Source organism: Nansenia antarctica (genome assembly GCF_963989245.1).
Source record: "Nansenia antarctica genome assembly, chromosome: 6".
Classification (NCBI taxonomy): Eukaryota; Metazoa; Chordata; class Actinopteri; order Argentiniformes; family Microstomatidae; genus Nansenia; species Nansenia antarctica.
In genome coordinates, this window is record NC_137676.1 from 11,768,151 (window position 1) to 11,795,650 (window position 27,500).

Consider the following 27,500-nt stretch of genomic DNA (forward strand, 5'->3'; position numbering starts at 1 on the left):
TCTGCAGGATGGATCGTTTTCTGGAATGGTCTGGCCTGGAGGTCAAAGCCAGCAAATGTGCTGTCCTGTATGAGAGGCGGAGTGGGGGGAACAGGTGGTACCACTCAAAAACAGACACACCCCCTGTGTTCTCTTTAGCAACACAGCCCATTCATGTAAATTCTCTTCATGAGACATACCCATATCTTGGACATAAAATTAACATCGCAGGAGAGTGGAAGGAGCAAGTCAATAACATCCTGACTGAGTTCACTTCCAGGCTGGACTTGATAGACAGTTGTCCTCTGCCACTAACTATGAAGTTAGAAGCCATCAGGCAGGTGGCCCTGTCCAAAGTTCAGCACCTCTTCTCCAATGTCCACATCCCCCAGAAAGTGCTGTGTGAAATGAACAACAAGACTGTGAGCGTAGTGCGCAGGTGGCTTGGACTCAATTCACACAGCACCCGTGACATCATCTTTCATCCCCAATGGGAGGGAGGGCTAGGGGTCCCCAATGTAGAATGGATCTACACCAGCATGAGAATTTCCCATCTTCTCAGGATGCTTAACAACGACGACAAGGACGTCAGGGAGCTGGCCCGCTCCTCCATGTTCCTGGACCTGAGGAGAAGGAAGGTCCCAGTTGCCAGGGGGGCGGAGCCCCACTTCCTTGGGTTCAAGAGGAAACCCAGCGGAAAATTGGACACTCATTCCGCTGGTTTTGGAGTCTGGTCTGATTGGCCAGACCTGAATGACCTCTGTGTCCGAGCCGGGGTGTCCCTGGAGTGGGTGCGGTCTGACTCTGAGACTGTTCGGGTCTCAGAGAACTGTATATCTGACCCTCTCACACAGGTCAGGGCAACAGCCTCCTTTGCTGGACAGAGCCACCAGCTAACATCTAGAGGGGCCAGACGGACTCTCATGGACCTTCATCAACATCAACAACAACAACACTGGACTGGTCTGAAACTCCAGGGAAAACTGGCATGTCTTCCCACAGCTGATCACTCTGTTTCCCATTCTTTTCTAAAAAAACACTGCACTCGATGAGGACATTGTCATATTCACAACCAAGGCCAGATTACAAGTCCTTCCTACCAGACTCAACCTCTCTATTTGGTTTCCCTCCACTCAGGTTCCTCATTGCTTGCACCACACCACAGAACAGGTTACAGAAACACTTTCACATATCTTGAATGGCTGTTATGTTTACAAAGGAATGTATATAGCACGTCATGACAGAATTGTGAGCCTAATAGTAAAGGACATATCACTCCACTTCCCAGTTACAGTGAAAATGTATACACATGCTTGTGTCAATGCATCCATGTTCAATTTCTGTAATGACCAATGTCACTTTTCACAGTTGTCTGCTAACACACCAGATGTTGTTGTTGTTAATGAAGAGTCCAGAGAGGTGTCTGTATTAGAGGTAGCATGCACCTTTGATATAAGCCTAGAGGAAGCCTTCATGACTAAGGTCATGAAATACCAGCAGCTTGTAGACACCATCTCAGAGCTAGGCTATAGGTGTACGCTATTAGTCTTTATATTTGGCAGTCTTGGACATGTGCACAGATTGGTTGTCAGAGGACTACGTCTACTGGGAATGTCCAAGGGAGAAGCAAAAAGGCTCAGCAAGTATTGCTCTGTCTCTGCGATTATTGGCAGCCGCCAAATATGGCGGAGACGGTGTTACTTGTACCCGTGAGTCTTGTCCTGTTGTATGTGAAAGACATTGTCCATGTCTGTTTGTGAATGCATCCCATCTGTGCCTTCAGTATTTGTGTCCCTGTATACTTGTTTCTATGTGGACAGAAATAAATGATTAAAATGTGTGAGTTCTGTATGTAACTGTCTCTGCTGTGTGTGTGTGTGTGTGTGTGTGTGTGTGTGTGTGTGTGTGTGTGTGAGTGTGTGTGTGTGAGTTCTGTATGTAACTGTCTCTGCTGTGTGTGTGTGTGTGTGTGTGTGTGTGTGTGTGTGTGTGTGTGTGTGCGTGCGTGCGTGTGTGTGTGTGTGTGCGTGTGTGTGTGTGTGTGTGTAGATGCCGCGGGACTGGGAGGAGGTGCGTGTGACGGTGGTCCGTCCAGGGCCCATCCCCACCAGCAGCCCCTGTGGAAACACCATCCCTGCTGATGACAGGCTGTCTGCCTCCCTGCCTGCAGGCTCCAGGTACACACACACACACACAGAGACACAGACACACACAGACACACACACACACACACACACACACACACACACACACACTTTCCCATTGAGGTCAGAGAGAGGCCTGGCCTAACAAGCTACATTAGATAGCATGAAATACTTTTTTTACTCTGTTGGTGGTGTGTGTGTGTGTGTGTGTGTGTGTGTGTGTGTGTAGGTTTGTTGTGCTGTCCCAACCCGTGTGTTTGGAGAGAGGGGTGAGTTACCTGCTTCGTCTGGAGTTCAGTCGTTACCTAGATGGCAACAGCATCGTGGCTGGTCCCAACGCCCCCAGCATACTTGTGGACTCTGTGAGTACAGCTGCTGTCTGTCTGTCTGTTTATCCTCTCTGTCTGTCTCTCTGTTTGTCTGTCCTCTCTGTCTGTTTATCCTCTCTGTATGTCTCTCTGTTTGTCTGTCCTCTCTGTCTGTTTGTCCTCTCTGTCTGTCTCTCTGTTTGTCTGTCCTCTCTGTCTGTTTGTCCTCTCTGTCTGTCTCTCTGTTTGTCTGTCCTCTCTGTCTGTCTGTCTGTTTGTCCGTCTGTTTGTCCTCTCTCTGTCTTTCCTGTTTGTCTGCCTGTCTGTCAGTCTGTCTGTCTGTCTGACCCTCTCTGCACAAGGTTGTTTTTATGGAATTCAGCTAACGTCTGTGTCTGCCCCCCCCCCTCTTTTTGTGCCCCATCCCACCTCTTTCTGTCTCTAACCCACCCACCCCCCACCTCTCTCTCTCCAGATCTCCCTTCTCCCTCGTTACTCATCTCTTGAGATGTTCATCGCCGGTGACCCCGCCTCCATCGCCAGGAAGCAGAGCTATGAGCGCTACCGTTGTCATGACGGCGCCCAGTCTGTGACACGCCCCCTGATGAGCGATGTCTGTGCCAAGCTGGTCACCAGCATGTCAGCCATCATCAACGACGGAGCTCTGGGTAAACACACACACACGCATGCATGCATGCATGCATGCACACACACACACACACACACACAAACACACGTTAAAGTTAGAGTTAACTATGAATGGTTTTACCCCCCCAGCCTGCCAGTGCAACCCCCAGGGTTCTGTCAGCTCGGTGTGTGATGTCCGCGGAGGGCAGTGTCGGTGCAGGTCCAACGTGATTGAGCGTCGCTGTGACCAGTGTGCTCCGGGGACCTATGGGTTTGGACCTGCGGGGTGTAAAGGTGAGAGTCCCGCCCCTGGCCTGTCAGCCACACCCACCCTTATCAGCCACCAAACACCCCTGGCCCTGTCCAGAAACAATCCCTGTCACACCGGGGGCGCCTGTGGCACAGTAGGTAGAGCCAGTGTCGAGGTGTCCTTGGGCAAATTGCTCCCAATGAGTGGGCCGGTGCCTTGCATGGTAGCTTGCCGCCATTGGTGTGTAAATGTGTGTGTGAATGGGTGAACGGGTGAATGAGAGGCCATTGTAAATTAATTTACAATGTAATTTACACCACACAGTATCCTGTAGACATGCTGCTCATCTAGAGCAGTGTAGAGTATAATCTATAGCTATAATCTAGCTGTAGTATTCCCTCTGCTGCCTCTCACCACACACTGACACACTCCCTCGTTCCCCTTCTTGGTCTACCCCTTTCACTCTCTCTCTGTTTCTGTCTCTCTCTATCTCTATCTGTCTCTCTCCTTCTGTCTCCCCCTCCACCCGCCTGCCCTACCTCCCTCCCTCCCTCCCCCAGCCTGTGAGTGCAATCTGGAAGGTTCTGTGACCCGGTTCTGTGATCAGCTGACGGGCCAATGCCCGTGTCAGCCCGGGGCATTCGGCCAGCAGTGTGACGGGTGCCAGCCAGGCCAGTTCGGCTTCCCCTCCTGCAGGCCCTGCCAGTGTAACGGCCACGCCGAGAAGTGCCACCAGAGGACCGGGGCATGCGTCAGCTGCAGGGACAACACTGGAGGAGACAAATGTGACAGGTCAGTCTGTCTCTGCCTGTCAACCTGCCTGCCTATCTGTCTGTCTGCCTATCTGTCTGTCTGCCTATCTGTCTGTCTGCCTATCTGTCTGTCTGCCTATCTGTCTGTCTGCCTATCTGTCAGCCTGCCTGCTGAAACTGAAACAGCATTAAAGGAAGGGGACAACAAAGTGATGCCGTAAATGAATCCAAAGCTGTGTGATTAACACACCTACTGATGTATCTCCAGGTGTGCCAATGGTTACTATGGCAACCCGGTGCTGGGCGCAGGTAGCGGGTGTCGGCCGTGCTCATGCCCAGAGGGACCGGATAGTGGGCGCCACTTTGCTGCTTCCTGTTACCAAGACAACCACGACAGACAGGTGGTCTGCAACTGTAACATGGGGTACACAGGTCAGCTAACCCCTTCATCTCTCCTCTTCCTCTCTCTCTCTCTCTCTCTCCCTCCTCACTTCTCTCTCTTCGTCTTCCTCAGTCAGGAAGGATGATGAAGAGCTATGTGATCGTATGAACAGATGCGTCATGTGATGATTTATGATGATTGGTGATGTCGTGGTCCAATCACAAAGCTCTTCTGTGTGCCACAATACTGTGTTAGCCCACCGAGCTGAAGGCTTGACGACCCGGGTTTGAATTGAACCCAGTTGGTCAACATGTTTAATCCTCAGAGGAACAGTGTGATCACTAACCTGGTTGTTAACCTGATTGACCTGGTTGTCAACCCGATTGACCTGGTTGTTAACCTGATTGACCTGGTTGTTAACCAGATTGACCTGGTTGTTAACCTGATTGACCTGGTTGTTAACCTGATTGACCTGGTTGTTAACCTGATTGTTAACTTAAATTAAACTGGTTGTTGTCACAAACTGGTTGTTGTCAAATCCAAACTTTTTGAGTGTAGAGCCGAAAGAAGAAAACAGCTTCACTGTCCTATTACTAGATTACCTATCTATTCTGTTTTTTTCCATGGCATATAGTGTCTTTGCGTACTGAGAAAAGCTCTATACAAAATAAATACATTATTATTATTGTTATTGTTATTATGATTATTACTATTACTATTTATTATTATTGTTATTATTATTATTATTATTATTATTATTATTGTTATTGTTATTATTTATTACCACATTCCCTCCAATGGCCAGTACATCTCCTCCATGAGAAACTCCACCTCCACTCTACACCTTCTATTCATCCAAATATCTCTCCTTTCCCATCAACCTCTCCTTTTTCTTTTGATGCCTCCGATTGACTGCAGGTTCCCGTTGTGAGGAATGTGCCCCCGGTTATTATGGCAACCCGTCCCAGCCTGGTGGGCGGTGCCAGCCGTGCAGGTGCAGCAACAACATCGACCTATCGGACGCGGAGGCGTGCGACCGGCGCAGCGGGGAATGCAGGAAGTGTCTCTACAACACTGAGGGCCCCGACTGCGGCATCTGCAAGAGTGGTTACCATGGAGACGCCTCACGACGCAACTGCCGGAGTGAGTCTCACCCATAGAAATAGAATGGCTAGAAATAGAGGCTTACAGCTTTATTAACAACCAACTGACATTCAAATGTCCAGTCAAATGATGCCGCTTCTGAATTTGTAGCTTCTCCACCATGTGTTCGACACATGCATTAACAATGATTACCATTATTGCAATTATGTATTACAATTCCATGTCGGCCATGGCATTCACTAGTCTTTTACCTTAAAAGGATACGTCACCCAAATGACTAAATCACTTATTTGGTCTCCCCACCCGCCTCCCTCCAGAGTGCACGTGTAACTTCCTGGGCACGGAGCGGAGCCAGTGCCTGGCGCGTGACGAGTGTGTGTGCCAGCGTGCCAACGGCCAGTGCCAGTGCCTCCCCCACGTCATCGGGCTGACATGTGACCACTGCGCCCCGAACTTCTGGAACCTGGCCAGTGGCCGTGGCTGCCAGGCCTGCGGCTGTGACCCCAACAACTCTGTGGCCTCTACTTGCAACGAGGTAAACGAACTGTAGCCATCATGAAATGACATCAAGTTATGTTCCGTAACCCTGTGTCTCCATGACAACCAGGTTCGTACTGTAACCCCGTCTCTATGACAACCTGGTACGTCTGTGGTCATGTGGAACAGGAAATCGTGTTAGTCATATGTGAGGTGTGTGTGTGTGTGTGGGTGTGTGTGTGTGTGCGTGCATGGTGTTTGACCTTCGACCCCTCTGGCCCCTAGTTCACAGGGCAGTGCCAGTGTCGGGACGGCTTCGGAGGGCAGACCTGTACAGACTGCCAGGAGAACTACTGGGGAGACCCCCGGAGCCAGTGTCGAGGTGAGCCCCCCCCCCCCTCCCTCATATCAGCCTGATACACCATCAGAGGACAGCCCCCCCCCCCCCAGAACACTCTCATATCAGCCCCCTCACAACCAACAGTCGCATACATACAGCTACTGACATTGAAGGAATTAATACATTTCTTGAAGCACTTTTTAAAATAACTTTCAAATAACGCTTTCCATACTTGAAATGATTGAAAATACATACTGTATCGTTGTTATTGTTCTCCAAAACATCAAACATCAAGTCATCTCTTTCCCAACATATACTGTGCTAACCAATGACTTCATGCCCCCCTCCCTCAGGCTGTGACTGCGACCCCCGGGGCATCGAGACGTCCCAGTGTGACAGGGCGACGGGCCACTGTGTGTGCCAGCAGGGGGTGTCGGGGGTGAGGTGTGACCAGTGTGCCCGGGGCTTCGCCGGCGTCTTCCCCAGCTGCCAGCCCTGCCACCAGTGCTTCGGAGACTGGGACCGCATCGTACAGGTCAGGGCCCACTGGGTTAGGGCTAGGATGTGTGAGGGTTAGGGTTAAGTTGTGTTATGGTTAGGGTTCGGTTGTGTTAGAGTTAGGTTGTGTTAGGGTTTGGAAATGTAGGGGTTGGGGTTAGGTTTGTGTAAAGGTAAGGTTGTGTTAGGGTTAGGGTTAGGTTGTGTATTAATTAGGGATATGTTGTGTAAGGGTTAGGGTTAGGCTTTCTAATCGTTAGGGATAGGTTGTGTAAGGGTTAGGGTTAGGTTTTGTAACACCATCTCTCTCCTGGTCTCTCAGGACCTGGCGGTGCGTACCAAGGCGCTGGCCGAGCGGGCGCTGGAGATCCAGACCACGGGGCTGACGGGAGCCTATGAGAAGGCTTTTAAGGTCCTGGAGGACAAGCTGGCGCAGGCGCAAGGCATCGTTACTGCCCGCAACGCCACGGCCGAGGCCATCAACACCCTCATGGAGCTCATCAAGGACCTCAGGTACATCACCAGACCGACCAACTGGTTGGCTGGCTGGCTAGCTGGCTGGCTGGCTGGCTGACTGGCTGACTGGCTGGCAAGCAGAGTATGAATATAGGTGCAGTATATATGCAAGGTATAGAATGTACCGTACCAAAACATTTCTCCCCTCCCCTCCTCCTCCTCCTCCTCGCCCCATCCCCCAGGTCTCATATAGGGGAGACAACAGACACTCTGACCCAGCTGGAGGGAGACCTGACCAGTGTCCAGGAGGGGAACTCCCAGGCGGGGAAGCAGCTGAGCGCTCTGGAGAGGGAGGCCAAGGAGCTGAACCTCACCTCAGAGCAGCTCCACACACAACTGGACCTCCTCAAGAACTCCAACTTCCTGGGTGAGCTGAGACCTTACTCCGTTCTTTTCCTCCCCCCTTCTCCCCCACCCTTGTTCTCCAACCCCCCAAGTCTCCGACTCCCCCATTCTCCCCTCTCTCCAACTGCCCTGTGGTCGGACTCCCCTGTTCCCCACCGCCACCCTCCTCTCTTTCTTCCATCCTCTCCCTCTCTTCTGCTCATATATTCACTATGTTTTCTCAAAGCCCATTGGTAGTTGGTGCGTTTAAATGTAAAGAATGCCTAGACTCTCTGACCCCTCCCCCTCTGGTCCTGCCCGCTATTCCCTCCCCTTCCAGGTGCCTACGACAGCATCCGCAGCTCCCACAACAAGTCACGTGACGCCGAGCGGCGAGCCAACCAATCAACCACCACCACGCCCAGCACAGTCAGCCAATCAGCGGACACCCGGCGGCGGACGGAGAGGCTCATCAACGCCAAGAGAGACGACTTCAACCGCAAGAACGCCGCCAACAAGCGCGCCCTGGGCGACCTCAACACACGCGCTCAGACCCTCGACATGAAGAAGATCAATGAGAAGGTGAAGCCTACAGAATCTAGTCTATCTGTAGTCAGTCTATACAGCTAAACACTGCAGAATCTAGTATGTACTGTATATACACCAGGTGTGTGTATGTATATACAGTATATATATATATATATATATATATCTGTAGTAAGTCTATAATGCAGCTAAACACTATACGATCTAGTCTGTCTATATCTGTAGTCAGTCTACTATAAAAACTACAGAATCTAGTCTATCTACATCTCTATCTCTATCTCCAAAATCTAGTCTATGCAGATCTATATTTGAGGTGACCCCTCCATGATCTAGTCATGTTATATCTTTATTCTATACCTGTCTACCTGCCTACCTGTCTCCCTGACTATCTATCTACCTGTCCACCTGTGTACCTGTCTACTTGACTACCTGTCTACCTGTCTACCTGTCTACCTGACCAGCTGTCTACCTGACTACCTGTATAACTGACTACCTGATGACCTGTCTACCTAACCACCTGTCTACCAGTGTGATATGTCTACCTGACTACCTGTCTACCCAACCACTTGTCTACCTGTCTGATATGTCTACCTGTCTACCTGTCTGACCAGGTGTGTGGAGCTCCCGGCGACGCCCCCTGTGGAGAGAGCCCATGCGGCGGTGCAGGTTGTCGGGACGACGAGGGCAAGAGACACTGCGGGGGTCTGAACTGTAACGGCGCTGCGGCGGTGGCGGACAACGCGCTGGAGAGAGCCAAACACGCCGAGAAGGAACTGAATAATGCAATGGGGGAGGTGGAGGGGCTGTTTGTCAAGGTGAGGGGGGAGGGGGGTTGTTTATCAAGGTTAGGGGCTGGGTGGAAGGGGCTCTTTGTTAAGGTTAAGGGGGGGGGGCGAGGTCCTAACAGGGGAGACTGATTTCATTGGTCAACCCTGTGTCCAACCCCAGGTGGCGGAGGCGAAGAGCCAGGCGGAGGAGGCCAGGGGGCGGGCCCAGGCAGCGCTGGACAAGGCTGCCAGCACCAAGAGCAAGGTGGAGCGCTCCAACAACGACCTCCGGGACCTCATCAAACAGATACGAGACTTCCTCATGCGTGAGTCAGCCTCAGGAGAGAGTGTGTGTGTGTGTGTGTGTGTGTGTGTGTGTGTGTGTGTGTGCGAAGAGTGATATGAACATCAGCCTGAGTGTGCGTGTGTGTGTGTGTGTCTGTAGACTGATATGAACATCAGTCTGTGTGTGTGTGTGTGTGTGTGTGTGTGTGTGTAGACTGATATGACCACTCTGAGGGTGTATGTATGTGTGTAAGTCGCTTTGGAATAAGGCGTCTGCTAAATGCCAAAAATGTAAACGTCAAAATGTGTGTGTAGAATAATAGAATTAATCTAATCGCTAACACCCGCCCCCCCAGAGGAGGGAGCGGACCCAGACAGCATAGAAACGGTTGCTAACCGCGTCCTGGAGCTCTCCATCCCGGCTTCGCCACAGCAGATCCGCCACCTGGCCGAAGAGATTAAGGACCGCGTCCGCAGCCTCTCCAACGTGGACGCCATCTTGGAACAGACGCAGGACGATGTCCGCAAGGCCGAGAAGCTCCTGAAGGAGGCCAAGAAGGCCAGGTTAGAGAGTGTGTGTGTGTGTGTGTGGGGGGGGGGGTATAGGTGTGTGTGTGTGTGTGTGTGTGTGTGTGTGTGTGTTTGTGTGTGTTGTATATTAGCTGTAACCTGTGTGTGTGTGTGTGTGTTTTGCAGGAACCGTGCAGAGGGGGTGAAGTCGACAGCAGAGACGGTGCAGCAGGCATTGGAGGACGCTAAGACCGCCCAGACGGCAGCAGAGAAGGCCATCTCCAGGGCCAGACAGGACATCGGAGACACACAGGCTCGGCTGGCACAGGTACCCAGACAGAGGGGAGGCTAACACAGGTACCCAGACAGAGGAGAGGCTAACACAGGTACTCAGACAGAGGGGAGACTAACACAGGTACCCAGACAGAGGAGAGGCTAACACAGGTAACCAGACAGAGGGGAGGCTAACACAGGTACCCAGACAGAGGAGAGGCTAACACAGGTACCCAGACAGAGGAGAGGCTAACACAGGTACCCAGACAGAGGAGAGGCTAACACAGGTACCCAGACAGAGGAGAGGCTAACACAGGTACCCAGACAGAGGAGAGGCTAACACAGGTACCCAGACAGAGGAGAGGCTAACACAGGTAACCAGACAGAGGAGAGGCTAACACAGGTACCCAGACAGAGGAGAGGCTAACACAGGTACCCAGACAGAGGAGAGGCTAACACAGGTACCCAGACAGAGGAGAGGCTAACACAGGTAACCAGACAGAGGAGAGGCTGGCACAGGTAACCAGACAGAGGAGAGGCTAACACAGGTACCCAGACAGAGGAGAGGCTAACACAGGTACCCAGACAGAGGAGAGGCTAACACAGGTACCCAGACAGAGGAGAGGCTAACACAGGTAACCAGGCAGAGGAGAGGCTAACACAGGTAACCAGGCAGAGGAGAGGCTAACACAGGTACCCAGACAGAGGAGAGGCTAACACAGGTAACCAGGCAGAGGAGAGGCTAACACAGGTAACCAGACAGAGGAGAGGCTAACACAGGTAACCAGGCAGAGGAGAGGCTAACACAGGTAACCAGACAGAGGAGAGGCTAACACAGGTAACCAGGCAGAGGAGAGGCTAACACAGGTAACCAGGCAGAGGAGAGGCTAACACAGGTAACCAGACAGAGGAGAGGCTAACACAGGTAACCAGACAGAGGAGAGGCTAACACAGGTAACCAGACAGAGGGGAGGCTAACACAGGTACCCAGACAGAGGAGAGGCTAACACAGGTAACCAGGCAGAGGAGAGGCTAACACAGGTACCCAGACAGAGGAGAGGCTAACACAGGTAACCAGGCAGAGGAGAGGCTAACACAGGTAACCAGACAGAGGAGAGGCTAACACAGGTAACCAGGCAGAGGAGAGGCTAACACAGGTAACCAGGCAGAGGAGAGGCTAACACAGGTAACCAGACAGAGGAGAGGCTAACACAGGTAACCAGGCAGAGGAGAGGCTAACACAGGTACCCAGACAGAGGAGAGGCTAACACAGGTAACCAGACAGAGGGGAGGCTAACACAGGTAACCAGGCAGAGGAGAGGCTAACACAGGTACCCAGACAGAGGAGAGGCTAACACAGGTACCCAGGCAGAGGAGAGGCTAACACAGGTAACCAGACAGAGGAGAGGCTAACACAGGTACCCAGACAGAGGGGAGGCTAACACAGGTACCCAGACAGAGGGGAGGCTAACACAGGTACCCAGGCAGAGGAGAGGCTAACACAGGTACCCAGACAGAGGAGAGGCTAACACAGGTAACCAGACAGAGGAGAGGCTAACACAGGTACCCAGACAGAGGAGAGGCTAACACAGGTACCCAGACAGAGGGGAGGCTAACACAGGTACCCAGACAGAGGAGAGGCTAACACAGGTACCCAGACAGAGGAGAGGCTAACACAGGTACCCAGGCAGAGGAGAGGCTAACACAGGTACCCAGACAGAGGAGAGGCTAACACAGGTACCCAGACAGAGGGGAGGCTAACACAGGTACCCAGACAGAGGAGAGGCTAACACAGGTACCCAGACAGAGGAGAGGCTAACACAGGTACCCAGGCAGAGGAGAGGCTAACACAGGTAACCAGACAGAGGAGAGGCTAACACAGGTAACCAGGCAGAGGAGAGGCTAACACAGGTACCCAGACAGAGGAGAGGCTAACACAGGTAACCAGGCAGAGGAGAGGCTAACACAGGTAACCAGGCAGAGGAGAGGCTAACACAGGTACCCAGACAGAGGAGAGGCTAACACAGGTAACCAGACAGAGGAGAGGCTAACACAGGTACCCAGACAGAGGAGAGGCTAACACAGGTACCCAGACAGAGGGGAGGCTAACACAGGTACCCAGACAGAGGAGAGGCTAACACAGGTACCCAGACAGAGGAGAGGCTAACACAGGTACCCAGGCAGAGGAGAGGCTAACACAGGTAACCAGACAGAGGAGAGGCTAACACAGGTAACCAGGCAGAGGAGAGGCTAACACAGGTACCCAGACAGAGGAGAGGCTAACACAGGTAACCAGGCAGAGGAGAGGCTAACACAGGTAACCAGGCAGAGGAGAGGCTAACACAGGTAACCAGACAGAGGAGAGGCTAACACAGGTAACCAGACAGAGGAGAGGCTAACACAGGTAACCAGGCAGAGGAGAGGCTAACACAGGTACCCAGACAGAGGAGAGGCTAACACAGGTACCCAGACAGAGGAGAGGCTAACACAGGTACCCAGACAGAGGAGAGGCTAACACAGGTACCCAGACAGAGGAGAGGCTAACACAGGTAACCAGACAGAGGAGAGGCTAACACAGGTAACCAGGCAGAGGAGAGGCTAACACAGGTAACCAGGCAGAGGAGAGGCTAACACAGGTAACCAGACAGAGGAGAGGCTAACACAGGTACCCAGACAGAGGAGAGGCTAACACAGGTAACCAGGCAGAGGAGAGGCTAACACAGGTAACCAGGCAGAGGAGAGGCTAACACAGGTAACCAGACAGAGGAGAGGCTAACACAGGTAACCAGACAGAGGAGAGGCTAACACAGGTAACCAGACAGAGGAGAGGCTAACACAGGTAACCAGACAGAGGAGAGGCTAACACAGGTAACCAGGCAGAGGAGAGGCTAACACAGGTACCCAGACAGAGGGGAGGCTAACACAGGTACCCAGACAGAGGAGAGGCTAACACAGGTAACCAGGCAGAGGAGAGGCTAACACAGGTACCCAGACAGAGGAGAGGCTAACACAGGTACCCAGACAGAGGAGAGGCTAACACAGGTACCCAGGCAGAGGAGAGGCTAACACAGGTACCCAGACAGAGGAGAGGCTAACACAGGTACCCAGACAGAGGAGAGGCTAACACAGGTACCCAGACAGAGGAGAGGCTAACACAGGTACCCAGACAGAGGAGAGGCTAACACAGGTACCCAGACAGAGGAGAGGCTAACACAGGTACCCAGACAGAGGAGAGGCTAACACAGGTAACCAGACAGAGGAGAGGCTAACACAGGTACCCAGACAGAGGGGAGGCTAACACAGGTACCCAGACAGAGGAGAGGCTAACACAGGTACCCAGACAGAGGAGAGGCTAACACAGGTACCCAGACAGAGGAGAGGCTAACACAGGTAACCAGGCAGAGGGGAGGCTAACACAGGTAACCAGGCAGAGGAGAGGCTAACACAGGTACCCAGACAGAGGAGAGGCTAACACAGGTACCCAGGCAGAGGAGAGGCTAACACAGGTACCCAGACAGAGGAGAGGCTAACACAGGTACCCAGACAGAGGAGAGGCTAACACAGGTACCCAGGCAGAGGAGAGGCTAACACAGGTACCCAGACAGAGGGGAGGCTAACACAGGTACCCAGACAGAGGAGAGGCTAACACAGGTAACCAGACAGAGGGGAGGCTAACACAGGTACCCAGACAGAGGGGAGGCTAACACAGGTACCCAGACAGAGGAGAGGCTAACACAGGTAACCAGACAGAGGCGGGGGGCGGGGCAGAAATAGTAGTGTGAACATGTACTCGAGTACACAAGTACTTGTACCTGGACTCATCGATTAGGAAAAAATCTGCTAGCTTGCTATTTTTCCTTTTGTTAATTCATCTGACCAGATGAGTCAGTGAGGAGAGAGAAGCCTGACAGGTCCCTACCCATCCTACTCACTCTAAAAGATGTCACACATTCTCCACAATTCAAAAAACATAGAAAAAAAAATCATCACTTACACAACACCATGATCACAATCCCTCTAAAAGTTACCTATCAGAGCCGCCCGTTCACCCTGTGACCAATCAGAGCCGCCCGTTAACCGTGTGACCAATCAGAAACTCTCCTGTCGCCAGATCGAGTCAGAGACGTCCAACAGTGAGAGTGACCTGAACGATGCCATGGATCGCCTGGGCAACCTGGGGCGTGAGATCACCACCCTGAAGACCCAGCGAGCCAGTAACAGGATGGCTGCAGCGCGGGCGGAAGAGACCGCCACCATGGCCCGGGACAAGGCCAATGACACCAAACAGGTGTGTGTGTGGACGTGTGTGTTTGGACGCGTGAACGTGGGTGTGTGTGTGTGAGTGTGCATGTGCATGTGCCTGAACGTGTTTCTGGACGTTGTGTGTGTGTGTATATTTTTTAACTGTCTTCTAGCCTATCTGATCAATATCTGTGTGTGTGTATGTGTGTGTTTCCTGTCAGATTCTGGACGGTGAGTTGACAGATAAGTACCATGCGGTGCAGGAGCTGGTGGACAGGAAGGCCAAGTCTGTCCAGGAGGCCAAGAGGAAGGCAGAACGTCTGAGAGACGAGGCCAAGGACCTGCTCCAGGACGCACACAACAAGCTCCAGAGACTAGCAGGTGTGTGTGTGTGTGTGTGTATGTGTGTGTGTGTGTGTGTGTGTGTGTGTGTGTGTGTGTGGGGGGGGGGGGGGCGTTAGAGGACGGGCTGTGTTTCTTTTAGAGAAACAACACCCCCTAGGGAATATCTGGTGCGGCACTGCCCTCTAGTGGGTGGCAGAGATTTGTCTGAATTGTGAGTCTGTTGGCCACTGAGGAGAGCATCCAGGTGTGGTTATGATGGATCATATTTCATTTCAATTTAAACACACATGTTTGATACCATTCCTCATTCCCCTCCATGCATTACAATGATAGCATGTGTGTGTGTGTGTGTGTGTGTGTGTGTGTGTGTGTGTGTGTGTGTATGTGTGTGTGTGTGTGTGTGTGTGTGTGTGTGTATGTGTGTGTGTGTATGTGTGTGTGTGTGTGTGTGTGTGTGTGTGTGTGTGTGTGTGTGTGTGTGTGTGTGTGTGTGTTGTGTATACATCTGCTAAATGGCAAAATTCTAATTATTAACATTTATACGCAGAGCTGGAGAAGGACTATGAGGAGAACCAAAGGACGCTAGAGGGGAAGGCCAGACAGCTGGACGGCTTGGAGGACAAGATGAAGGCCATCCTCAACGACATCAACAAGCAGATCCAGATATACAATACCTGCCAGTAACAGCCAATCAGGACCTGGCCTGCCAAACCAATAGCCAATCAGGACCCGGCTGGCCCAACTAGTAGCCAATCGGCACCTGGCTGGCCCCAACCAGCACTGCAGACACTTGGGATGTGAAACTAAACTACTACTGAACTCCAGATCCACCCCTAGATCCTATAGCCCTGTCCTAGACCCTATAACCCTGTCCTAGACCCTATAGTTCTGTCCGAGATACTATAAGCCTGCTATAGCCCTGCCCTAGACCCTATTCCTATAGGCCTGCCCTAGACCCTATAACCCTGCCCTAGACCCTATAACTCTGCTATAGCCCTGTCCTAGACCCTATAGTCCTGCCCTAGACCCTATAGGCCTGCCTTAGACCCTATAACCCTGCCATAGACCCTATAGGCTTACCCTAGACCCGACAATCCTGGCCTAGACCCTATAGGCCTGCCTTAGACCCTATAGTCCTGTCCTAGATCCTACAACCCTGCCCTAGACCCTATAGCCCTGCTGTAGCCCTGTCCTAGACCCTATAGACCTGTCATAGACTCTATAGAACTGCTATAGCCTGAGAGGAGGGATGGCATCTGTCCAACTACACTGTGTAATCGTGCCTTATTATTCCCATGACTAATATAACGTTGTGTTGTCTCACTATGCTACTGTGTGATGCTCTCAGCTGAAGACTACGCGTTCCACCTTGTTTCAAAGATTAGACGAATTACGTGTTTCTAGACAACAGAACAACATATTTACCAACACAGAACTGTCAAACATACAACAACAAAAACAACAACAAAAACAACAACAACAACAACGACTGATAGCTTTAGAATATCAACAAATCCAAAAGATAACTTATGAATATTGTTCTGGATAATCAATGAATAAACGCTTTGAATGTGTACCCAGTGTGGATGACCTCATTTTTAACTGCAGGATGCAACTGCATTGTTGGTATTGTATTTATGGGAGATTCTATTACGAGGTTCAGGTGGAGGAGAAGACGAGGTGGTGGTTAGGAGTGGCCAGAGAGTCGACCAACAGGAAAGTATTTCTACTGAGCCCTGAGAATGGATATTGGACTGTGGTTCTGAGGAATGGAGATGAGTACTGGGATACCGCAGGATCCTCTGTCACCCTCTCCTTGAGACAGAAGCTCCAAAAGGTAGGGTTGTTTGTGAATGATGGTGAGGGTCTGGGTCTTCTTCTATGATGGGTGCACTTTCACTGAGAAACTACTCATCCTTTAGCCCCGGTATTAATGATCGCTCCTCTGATCATCTCTCCTGTCAATCACTCGGACTGAGCTTCAACCTCTCAGCACTGACTGGCCCTGGCCAATGGCCATTCTTAGAGGAAATAGCGGTTTCAAAGAAAATATCTCAACTAGTTGTCTTCTTTGTGCTAAACAATACTACCTACAACCTATTTAACAGGCAATAGTACCTCCCTCCCAATGCTGTATAGAGAAAGTGTGATAGAGAGGTTAATCTTAATCTCTGTATTTTGATGCTCCAACCTAGGCTGAAGGCCAGGTGCAGCATGCTATAGAAGAGTGTGTGCCCCTGAGTTCTGTTAAGCCGTTAAGAGTCGTATTAAACCATGTTATTGATAAATAAAATAAAACACTAGTCTCCATTGCCTTTCAGTTCTGCCGTGCCAGTAGAGCACAGACGTATGTGATCAATAGGCTCCATTCTACAGTAGGAACGGGGACACGTTTATGGAGCCAGACATTGACAGTGTTCCAAATGCGTTTTGTCTCGACCATATCCATACTTAGTATATGCTCTAGATGTTGAAACACAGGCGATAAAACCGAATGCTCCCCGCCAATTCACCGTCTTCCTGATACACTTGAACATAATGACCTTGACTGACCTGGAGGGCTGGACTGAAACGCCTACTAACTCTGTCTGCGCACCACAACTCCACTAGTTAATTAGCCTAGCATTAGTAAGGCAAAACAAGTTCCGGATTAATCGAACCTGTAAGCAAAAGTAGACAATTCCTTGTTCATGCATTCCGACGTTGTAAGTAGCCTACAGTAAAACAGTACAAGGTATGTTACACCTGCAGGGCTCTCAGGTCTCACGCATTGGGCGCCCAATGCGTGAGACCTGAGAGCCCTGCACCTGTATCAGGGTATGAACCTGTGGACTATAAATGAGTCTAAATCCAGCAATCCAATCCATAATAAAAAAAAATAAGTTATTCAGTCTAAATTTGAGGTGCTGGGTCTTAATCCTGCAAGGAAATCAGTCCGACCACATCTATTTACTCGGAAATTAATCAAACTGGGACCAAAAGAAATGCCAATTGTTCGCTTCCCTTTTTTGTCTGTATGGCAGTGAAATCCCTAATTTCATCACCTCGAGGATGACAAGGTCTTACATTCTCTATATTACGACGTCGATCATTGATCGACAACGACACTATATAATAGTTTGCCTAACGCAACAAAAAAAAAAGCAATACGGTTTTCTTATTTTATCGGATTAAAGTAGCAAAGACCAGAATGTGCATTGACCGCCAGTCAAACTTCTCCCACTTCTAACACCCAAAAAGGGGCGTGGACATGACGGGAGGACAAAGTACCCGGAATACGCGTCGCTCTTATCTTGAAGACCATTAGATAGGAACTCACTAAACACACGGGATCCCGCCCGGTGGGCGGAGCTTAGACGTACAGTGGATTTCGGTTTGGTCCGTTTTTTGTTCCTAAACAAAGTGCGCGAGTCATTGCGCGACGGCCGGTGAAGTAGGTTACAGCCTGGGGTTTTTACATTTCTGGCCATTGAACACCTTATCGTGGTCAATTACGTATGTTAAAAAAATCATTCGAGATGGGTCCTGGATAAAGATAATTTTCCAGAGAATATTAACCACCGGAGTGCGAGTGAAGCAGCGGCCCTTGGCCGTGCCAGTGTGAGAGCCAAGCCGCCGGGGCTGAGCAGGGAGACACACTCGCAGATCGTTTGTTTTGAAAGAAAGAGAGACGAATCTCCACATTTGCTCAGTCATTGTAAGTCATCAGTTATCATTGTTCATTTTTCTTTCAAGTGTTTTACACAACATGTCATTGGGGGGCTTTGGTGAAGATGTTTTGTTTGCTTAGCTAGCTAAATTCCCCAGCTAGCTAAGCTTCAGTCAACATAACTTGCTAGCTGGCTAATGACAGCCAAGTACTTATCGAATGACAGCTAGGTCATGGCCGTTGGCCAGTGTTTATTGATCAGTATACTATACTATACTATGTGTAAGTTTCACTGTTTAAATGTTGAATAGATTGATTATTGTGCAGCTATAGTCGATATCCATCTCAACGGGCCATGGTCACTTTGACAGCTAAGTTAGCATGTTGCTAGCTAGGAAACTAAACCTCGCCGCATGAACATGATGACGCCATTGTGGATACAGAAGACGCTCCTTGGCTGGCCAGTGTTATCTTGCCGGTAACGAACATGTACAGCTCTGTGGTTATGTGTGTCTAAAGACATTGCGCTCTGCCTTCGGGTAGGTGATCAGCGTGTCCTCCTGGCATCGCCGAACAATCCATGGATTTAGCAAGCTAGCAAGCTATCTTTCGAGACCGCTTTGTTTATGTCAACAGAGGCCTCGACTTTAATTAGCCAAACAGCATGACGCCTGACACCGATCAGAGTACGATGACATGTAGCGTCTGGATATTGCGGTTAGGACACTTGCTGCTGTGTGTGTGTGTGTGTGTGTGTGTGTGTGTGTGTGTCACAGTAATGTGTGTCAATGAAGTGCTGTAATTTTGGCCGTTGCTGCCATGACTGGAATGCTTTTAAATGCCTGTTATATGGTAGCTTTCTAAGTGTGCTTCAGTGATGGTCATTAATGTCTGAGTAGAAGCTAAACTGAGTCATCATGACTGTTCGTCTGTAGAGAGCAGCACACTGGCGTTCTAACTAGTTTTCCTTCCTCGGTCCCCCCCCCCCCCCCCTGCAGGCCCCCTGATTCTGTTCTGGGAGAGTTCTGACCCGTCACATCGCCAAGATAGCTGGCCCAGGGAGGAAGCGCCACACGCCAGAACCAGACCCCAGCGCCAGCGGCGCCAGCAGAGGCAGCGAGGCCGGAGACGGGCGGCCTGTCAGCACCAAGTGGCTGAAGATGGCGAGCAGCAGCAGCAACAGTGAGCCAGGCGCGGGCCGGCGAGGTGGCGGGGGGCAGCGCGGCGGAGGTGGCGGGGGGGATGACACCTCCAGCACCAGTAAGAAGAAGCAGAAGGACAGGGCCAATCAGGAGAGCCGGGAGGCCAAGAGGGCGGCGGCGGGGGCGAATGCTGACACCAAAAAAGGTAAACTAGTCTTTTATCAGGTGACCTAGCCTTCAGGAAGTCCTGATGGCGACAAGATAACTGTAAAGAGGTGGAGGCTTGATAGATAACTGGAGATGATTGACAGCCTGACAGACAACAGGGTTTATATGGCTGTGTGGTAGTGCTACTGGTACAGCCGGAGTGTGTGTTTGGGTCAAGCCTGTCTTGTACTGCCTGGTGCATTTGTGTGACATAATGACCCAATCCCATTTCAAATCTTTACCCCTACCCCTTGTTTTGGAGTGCCACTCGCTTTGCGGTTTGCCCCTCAGAACAGAGTTACAAGGGGTAGTGGTGGAAAGTCTTCCCCTATGAAATAGGATAACCCTTCAAGACCCTGATACGTCATCAGTAGTGTCATAGAAAAGCATGGACTCTCGCAATTCGTTCACAACTTATATACAATTATGTACAAGTCACTAAATAAAAGAGAATAATGCTTCATTATCAGGCCAGTTCATGACAGAATAGCGGTGCTCTGTAGGCTAGTAACCCGGGCTCATACTCTGCCAGTCTGCACTGATATTAGGAGCGGTAACAACTTCTCAGCTGGATTTCAGTTTTGTACGTCATATGCCAACAAAGGGAGGAAATGCGACATGGAAATATGTCAAAATACGGGACTGTCATGCACAGGGATAAAATGTAGCGCCTGACATGTGATGGTGCCTCTATAGTGGCCACTAGTTGTGTTGGATGGATGGTACTTCAAGGTTGGTGGTGAATTTAAAATGGAAATCCTCCATTTCTACTTTACCTATTTGTGCTGTGCAGAAGAGCATAGTGTATCTGGTAAAGCTGTTGGGAGTAATTCACAATTCTTTTTTAATTGCCAAGTATATTTGCACATACAGGAAATTGACTTGGTAAGGTTGGTGCATAGGACATAAAAAACAACAATAACAAAATAATAACAAATAAAAGACACTGGCAAAAAGAGCAATAGAACAATAATTATGAAGGCTGTAAATTAGAATAAATGTAAAACTAATATAAATTACACTGTCAGTTGTGTGTGTGTGTGTGTGTGTGTGTGGGGGGGGGGGGGTGGAATAAGAAAGTGCCGTGGGTGGTGTCAGTGGGGCAGTGTTATGTCCTGGGGTAGAGGTTGTCCCAGAACCTGTTGGTATTGATTCCATTGGTCTTATATTTACTGTACCTTTGTATTGGTGTATGTCAACATGAGGACCAAAGAGGTGTCAAAACACATCAACATACTTAATAAGAAAAAAGCACTGGTGGTAAAGCACGCTAGTGCTACTAGGCCATGGAAGTGGATGACCGAAGAATGCTCTTCATAATAATAAAGAGTGCACACCAAAGAAAACTCCCAAAACAACTGAACATCCACAGAACGTTTTCCAGAAAGATAGGTGTGAATGTGTCAGAGACTATCTGCAGAATAAGTCAGCTGGCGTCAGAGGCTTCAATGCAAACAACTAGTTATCCTCAAACAGGATGGTCAGGTTACAGATGGCTAAAAAGTACCTCAAAAAAGCCTGCCTGATGTCTAGAAAAAAGGTCTTGAGGACAGAGACGATTAGTATTATCATGTAACAGAGTGATTGAAAGTTTAAGGCTTGGAGAAAAAAAGGATCTGTCCAAAATTTACAGCATACCACCTCACACCTCTTCTTCCCAGCCGTGACAATAACACTGTCTACAGTCCAGCTGCTGACTCTACACTGTCACCACCCCAATCACACCTCAGCAGCTGGACCAGACGCTGTCTCCCCCTCTACATTGAAGCACTGTGCAGATCAGCTATCTCCAGTGCTCACAGACATATTCAACACTGAGTAATGTCTGTGTCTTGAGAGCACAGAACAGGCTGTAATGTGTGAAGGATAGACAGAGCTGGCCGGATTAGAGGCTGGCCAGGTTAGAGGGCCAGTAGTTTGTGCTTTGTATCAATATCAGACCTGCAGATTGCATCAGTAATGATTGACTGCTGGAGGAAGCTGCATGCACAATGGACTTTTACATAACAGCTTATTCACTTCCTGATTGTCTCTATATGCAGTTGAGGTTACTCTGTTGTGAATGTGTGAAATGTGCATTACATTGATATTCCCAAGTATGTCCTTTGGAGAGAGAGGGGGAGGGAGAGAGAGAAAGAAATATGTTGATGCAGTAAATATCACATTTCCTGTCAGCCCTTGACCAAGAAAATACCCGTAGAACGATGCAACACAGAGAGATGGACAACAGTGATGGACCTGGTCTATAGCATGAGCTGAAGGAATGGTACATAGGCCTAGGTAAGATTTCTGCTTGGCATTAAGATGTGAAAACTCAGAGTGAATGAGGTCATGATGATAATGGTCCCTTGCCAGTCATGTTGGTGTGTAGCCTAGTGCCCTAGCTGTGGCGGCTAGCTTACGCTAGTGTTGGCTGGTGGTATTTCCTAGCTGGTACTGTTTCCTAGACTGCGTTTCCTAGCTGGTTCTGTTTGCTAGCTGGTGATGTTTCCTAGCTGGTGATGTTTCCTAGCTGGTTCTGTTTCCTAGCCGGTTCAGTTTCCTAGCCGGTTCAGTTTCCTAGCCGGTTCAGTTTCCTTGCTGGTGATTCTTTAGCTGTCTCTCACAGCTCTAGTAGTCCACCCTCAGTTTAGTGGGCTACGCTCTTCTTAGGGATGCTCCGATTTATCGGCCACCGATTTAAATTGGCCGATTTCACTCCAAATGACTCGATCGGTGATCGGCAAAAATGGCCGATCGCAAAAACCGTTTTTTTTTTTTTTTTTTTTGGGTCTGCGTTTGCTTGGTGCCTAATGGATCAAAACTTTTGTCTAAAAAGCAAAAAATATGTAGGCTATCCAGTCAGTAGGCCTACAGTTATGTATTTTAAAAAAAAATCGGTATCGGTATCGGTTGATCTTGAGGAAAAAAATCGGTGATCGGTATCGGCCCCAAAAATCCAGATCGGAGCATCCCTAGCTCTTCTGTGTCTTTGCTACACCCTGACTCACTCTCCTGGTGCAGCACCAGTCAGATAAAGCCAATGAGGGACAAAGATCGACCGGCGTTATTATTGACATCTGGTTCCAGTGTTGCGTTCATAACAACAGCAGTGTAGTAGTGATCTGACAGAAGACATGTGATTCTGCCTTGGCTCAGGGCCAGGTGCCTGTCTCACTCGCACGCATGCACACACGCATGCATGCACACACGCACGCACGCTGAGTTGGAGAGGGTCTGCTGTTACCTCTGACCTTTCACTCTGACAGCAGCTGTGGGGGCTGTAGTGAGAGGCAGAGAGAGGGTGTGTGTGAGAGAGACCAGGAGAGAGAGAGAAGGGAGAGGGAGGTAGGGACTTACGGACAGGGGGGGAGAGTGAGAGAAAACAATAGGGTTGACTTGGGTAGCAGTAGTAGTAGTAGTAGTAGCAGCAGCAGCAGCAGCAGCAGCTAGTGTCTCCTAGACCAGGCTGAAGTGCCACGTGCCACACGCGTGACCCACCCCAACGCAGGACAGGCTATCTGAGGCTCAGCGCTGACAGGGGAGAAAGACCAGGCTTGAAATGTCCTCCCTGCTAAGTCTGGCTCCACTATGAATACCGGTACTGTATCTGCTGTCTCTGCTCTTCTCATGCAAAATGGAGGCCAAATTATTGTTCGTTATTTGTAATGGTTGTGGGTTTTGGCTGTTGCTGCTGCTACTGTGTACGAGTGAGATCAATGTATTTGGTAACTTTGTGGGATGTGTATATGAGGGTCGAAATCTCTCCCCTCGTGCAACCTAGTGGAACACCAGCAGACTACTAGTCCAGTTCAACTATACCAGACTACTAGTCCTGTAGACTGGTAGAACAGGCTGTCTGTAGCCTGGTGTGTGTGTGTGTGTGTGTCTGTGTGTGTGTGTGTGTGTGTGGGGGGGGGGGGGTGTGGGGGTGTGGGTGGGAGTGTGGGTGTGTGGGTGTAGGCTGGTCAATGTGTGGGTGTAGGCTGGTCAATGTGTGGGTGTAGGCTGGTCAATGTGTGGGTGTAGGATGGTTCTGGTGCAGCCCAGGTCCAGGTGACCTACCTACCAGGACAGCATCTTCCACATCACTGTTCTCAAGGTGCTCCCTGTGATGCGCTGACTGTACAGTATTCCTTGTGTGTCTTGTGTTATGCTGACTGAACACTTTTCATTAGTGTGTGTGTGTGTGTGTGTGTGTGTGTGTGTGTGTGTGTGTGTGTGTGCATTGAAGGAATCTAAAGCTCAGTCATTGGTCCTGGTGTATTAGTGTCCTTCTTGAACTCTCTTTGAACTTCCAGTCATACTATTACTTTGTTTGATCAACCATGTCAAAGTGTGTGTCTGTTCTGCTGAGTGTAGTGTACCTGTCTAACTGTGTGTGTGTGTGTGTGTGTGTGTGTGTGTGTTTAGATGTGTTTGTGGACTGGAAGCAGAATGCCAACGAGGTGACGGTGAGGCTGCGCTGTGGAGACGGGGTGCAGAGGGGGGAGGATGTCAACACCACCTTCACAGACACACACTGCCACGCCTGCTTCCCTGGTGAGACTCACACGCACACGCACACGCACACACACACACACACACACACACGCACACACACACACACACACACTCTTGTTCTCACACACACACACACACACACACACTCTTGTTCTCACACACACACACAAACACAGTGTTTGATTTGAGGAGTGCGCTGTGTGTTTCAGACGGCCGTGTGTGGGGCTGTGCGCTGCAGGAGGAGATCGAGGGGTCATGCAGCAGAGTCCAGTATAAAGACAAGGGCAGCTTCCTACTGCTGGTGATGCACAAGAAGATCCCCTTTCATACTTGGCCTTCGCTCACGGTGAGACACACACACACACACACACACACACACACACACACACGCTCGCTCTCTCTCACACACATGCACAGACACTCCTGCTTTATTTCTGACTCACACACATTCACACACACTTGGTTAGTGGAATCTTTGATACATTGCTGTTCTAACTCTGTCTGTCTGCTGCCTGTCTGTCTTCTGTGTGTCTCTCTCTTGTCTGCCTGTCTGCCTGTCTGCTATCTGTCTGCCTGTCTGCCTGTCTGTCTGTCTGTCTGTCTGTCTGTCTGTCTGTCTGCTGCAGCGGAAGGAGAAGGAGCCCCTGGCCCTGGAAGTGAAGAACGGTAAAGAGCAACCGCTTTCAGTGAAGACAGAGAAGCCTGCCCCTGAGGCAGCTGACAGACCGAAAATGGCCGCCCAGTCACCTGGCCCTCAGCCCCACACGGAGCCGCGGCGTGGCAAAGCAGAGCGCGGGGTCAAGCGCACCATGAAGAACAAAACAGTGGACACCCCGGACTCTGGGGTGAAGGGGGCGGGGGGAGAGGCTGGGGACAAACCTGCCGCCAGAGGGGGGGAGGCGGCTTTGGAGCCCAGTGCCAAACGCACCGTCCGCCCCACTAAGATAGTCACCAAGGACCCTGAGTCACAGCCAATCAGGGACGCACGCCCTCAGTCCGAAGCCAATGGGAAACCAGCAGACACACCCAACGTCCAACGAGACTCTCAGACACCCAGCAATGGTGACAACCGCAACCATCGCCTAGACGACAGCCAACAACAGACCACAACTGAAGCAGCCAGCAGTCGCACAGCTCAGGTGGGTTTGTTTGCTTGTTTCCTTGGTGTGTGTGTGTGTGTGTGTGTGTGTGTGTGTGTGTGTGTGTGTGTGTGTGACTGAGCGAGCTGATTTAAACCCATTATTGTTTCAGGTGAAGCAGAAGCCGACTCAGGCTCCAGAGTTGAAGGCGGGGCCAGCAGTGCATAGCCCATCAGCAGCGTCCGTGCCCAGCACTGGGGACCGCCTCCAGCCAGAGGACTCCACCAATGGGAGGCCATCTGGTTCAGAGGGGGGAGAGGCAGGGAGGACTGACTCTGAGGCTGGGGTAACAGCACACGGCACATCTCTGAACCAGCAGCCACCGCCAGGGGACCCAGGGACCTCCGCTACCCAGCCCCCAGGCTCAGGACCAGGGGACCCAGGGACCTCCACTTCCCAGCCCCGAGGCTCAGGACCAGGGGATCCAGGGCCCTCCACTACCCAGCCCCGAGGCTCAGGACCAGGGGACCCAGGGACCTCCACTTCCCAGCCCCGAGGCTCAGGACCAGGGGATCCAGGGCCCTCCACTACCCAGCCCCCAGGCTCAGGACCAGGGGACCCAGGGACCTCCACTACCCAGCCCTCAGGCTCAGGACCGGGGGACCCAGGGACCTCCACTACCCAGCCCCTAGTCTCAGGACCGGGGGACTCGGGAATTGCCACTACCCAGTCTCCAGGCACAGGCCCAGATACGGCCACCCAGCTGGAGACCAAGGTTAGTTGTGGTTTTGTGGTGCTGCAGCTATCACACATACAGGCCCCTCTGTTCCTCTACCCAGTCCTCCAATGTATTCTGAGTAGGAAGGAGATGAAATGGCGGAGGAGATGAAATGGCCACAGTGTAGCTAACCTCCTCTACACACCTACTGAAGATACGCCCCCCCTCTCGGGGACAGTAACGTTGATCTGGTGTTGACCCCCTCCCCCAGCAGGCCCAGCTGTCCAATCAGAGCAGCACGGAGGAGGAGAAAAGGGACCAGTCCAAAGAGGAGGAGCCTCCGGAGAGGGAGCAGCAGCAGCAGCAGCAGGAGGAGGAGGAAGGTCAGTGGTCACTATGTTTATGGTTCACTTTCGTTAAAGGGATGGTCCACTTTCATTAAAGGGAAGGTCCACTTTCATTAAAGGGATGGTCCACTTTCATTAAAGGGATGGTTCACTTTCATTAAAGGGATGGTCCACTTTCATTAAAGGGATGGTTCACTTTCATTAAAGGGATGGCCGACTGAAAAACAAGCTTGTTCACCTTTTCAGTCTTCAGAAGGGTTCGTAACACACGCTCTTTTTTTTATTTTTATGGAGCTTCTTGTTTCCCTAACAGTGTTGCCAGATGGGATTGATTTCCAGCCCAACCACAGTCGTAGGCGTAGTAGCCCAATTGGGAGGGAATCCGCCCACTCAGGCAACACTGTTCCCTAATTCTGCGTTCTGAGGAGAAGCTGTCTTTTTAGACAGTTAATTTATTGACAAATTACATTGTTTAGAATCTTCAACCACACACACTTATGGCGTTTATTATATATAGCAATTTATGACGTTGTGATTAAATGTTAAAAATAATAATAATATATATTTTTTAAGGTCTGGTTTTATGATGGTTTTGGCAAAAGCTGTTGCTATTTTTAGAAACCGCGGTTTTCGGTTTAACCGTAAAACCTTCCAACCCTAATGGAATGGTCTAAACGTTGTCCCATGGTTTATGTTTACCCCCAGAGCCCATGGTGAACCTGGCGTTTGTGAAGAATGACTCGTATGAGAAGGGCACAGACCTGATGGTGGTGAACGTCTACATGAAGGGCATCTGCAGGGAGACGGCCAGGGTGTTGTTCAGAGAACAAGACTTCACCCTCCTCTTCCAGACCAGGTAACACTATTCACACCCTACACACTAGCTCCTGTTCTCTACCCACTATTCACACCCAACATACTAGCTCCTGCACCCTACCCACTATTCACACCCTACACACTAGCTCCTGCACCCTACCCTCTAACTCCTCAGGTCATCATTTTACCAACCTTCAAGCTTGTTTCAAGGTCAATTGCAGTCCAACAATCACATTTATTTCTATTACACTTTTTACATGTCACAAAAGTGCTTGATCTGTGTCCTTCTCTCAAGCCAACTCTGCTCCTCTCTCTCAGTGATGTTAACTTCCTGCGCCTCAACGCAGACTGTGGAGCTAACACTGTCTTCAAGTGGCAAGTCAAGCTCAGG

At 50.5% G+C, this 27,500-nt stretch overlaps 2 protein-coding genes across 2 annotated transcripts in view; both read left to right on the forward strand.

Moving 5' to 3' along the window:
* Positions 1 to 16,179, forward strand: part of lamb2 (laminin, beta 2 (laminin S)) — a gene marked incomplete at its 5' end in the record, with an annotated part of 38,228 nt that extends 22,049 nt beyond the window's left edge. Inside the window, 20 exons of the mRNA XM_080534204.1 lie at positions 2,029 to 2,156; positions 2,353 to 2,485; positions 2,907 to 3,099; positions 3,209 to 3,352; positions 3,869 to 4,100; positions 4,329 to 4,492; positions 5,361 to 5,585; positions 5,864 to 6,081; positions 6,309 to 6,405; positions 6,717 to 6,898; positions 7,184 to 7,374; positions 7,560 to 7,744; positions 8,042 to 8,283; positions 8,859 to 9,062; positions 9,196 to 9,340; positions 9,656 to 9,863; positions 9,996 to 10,137; positions 14,194 to 14,370; positions 14,546 to 14,705; positions 15,217 to 16,179. Coding sequence (XP_080390330.1) covers positions 2,029 to 2,156; positions 2,353 to 2,485; positions 2,907 to 3,099; positions 3,209 to 3,352; positions 3,869 to 4,100; positions 4,329 to 4,492; positions 5,361 to 5,585; positions 5,864 to 6,081; positions 6,309 to 6,405; positions 6,717 to 6,898; positions 7,184 to 7,374; positions 7,560 to 7,744; positions 8,042 to 8,283; positions 8,859 to 9,062; positions 9,196 to 9,340; positions 9,656 to 9,863; positions 9,996 to 10,137; positions 14,194 to 14,370; positions 14,546 to 14,705; positions 15,217 to 15,353 — 3,507 coding nt within the window. The 3' untranslated portion in view covers positions 15,354 to 16,179. The remainder of the gene's footprint in view (positions 1 to 2,028; positions 2,157 to 2,352; positions 2,486 to 2,906; positions 3,100 to 3,208; positions 3,353 to 3,868; positions 4,101 to 4,328; positions 4,493 to 5,360; positions 5,586 to 5,863; positions 6,082 to 6,308; positions 6,406 to 6,716; positions 6,899 to 7,183; positions 7,375 to 7,559; positions 7,745 to 8,041; positions 8,284 to 8,858; positions 9,063 to 9,195; positions 9,341 to 9,655; positions 9,864 to 9,995; positions 10,138 to 14,193; positions 14,371 to 14,545; positions 14,706 to 15,216) is intronic.
* Positions 16,180 to 18,982: 2,803 nt separating this feature from the next.
* usp19 (ubiquitin specific peptidase 19) overlaps positions 18,983 to 27,500 on the forward strand; it is a gene marked incomplete at its 5' end in the record, with an annotated part of 22,628 nt that continues 14,110 nt past the window's right edge. Inside the window, 9 exons of the mRNA XM_080534205.1 lie at positions 18,983 to 19,004; positions 19,342 to 19,665; positions 24,060 to 24,188; positions 24,359 to 24,495; positions 24,776 to 25,288; positions 25,401 to 26,003; positions 26,218 to 26,329; positions 26,999 to 27,149; positions 27,428 to 27,499. Of these exons, the coding sequence (XP_080390331.1) occupies positions 18,983 to 19,004; positions 19,342 to 19,665; positions 24,060 to 24,188; positions 24,359 to 24,495; positions 24,776 to 25,288; positions 25,401 to 26,003; positions 26,218 to 26,329; positions 26,999 to 27,149; positions 27,428 to 27,499 (2,063 nt within the window). The remainder of the gene's footprint in view (positions 19,005 to 19,341; positions 19,666 to 24,059; positions 24,189 to 24,358; positions 24,496 to 24,775; positions 25,289 to 25,400; positions 26,004 to 26,217; positions 26,330 to 26,998; positions 27,150 to 27,427; position 27,500) is intronic.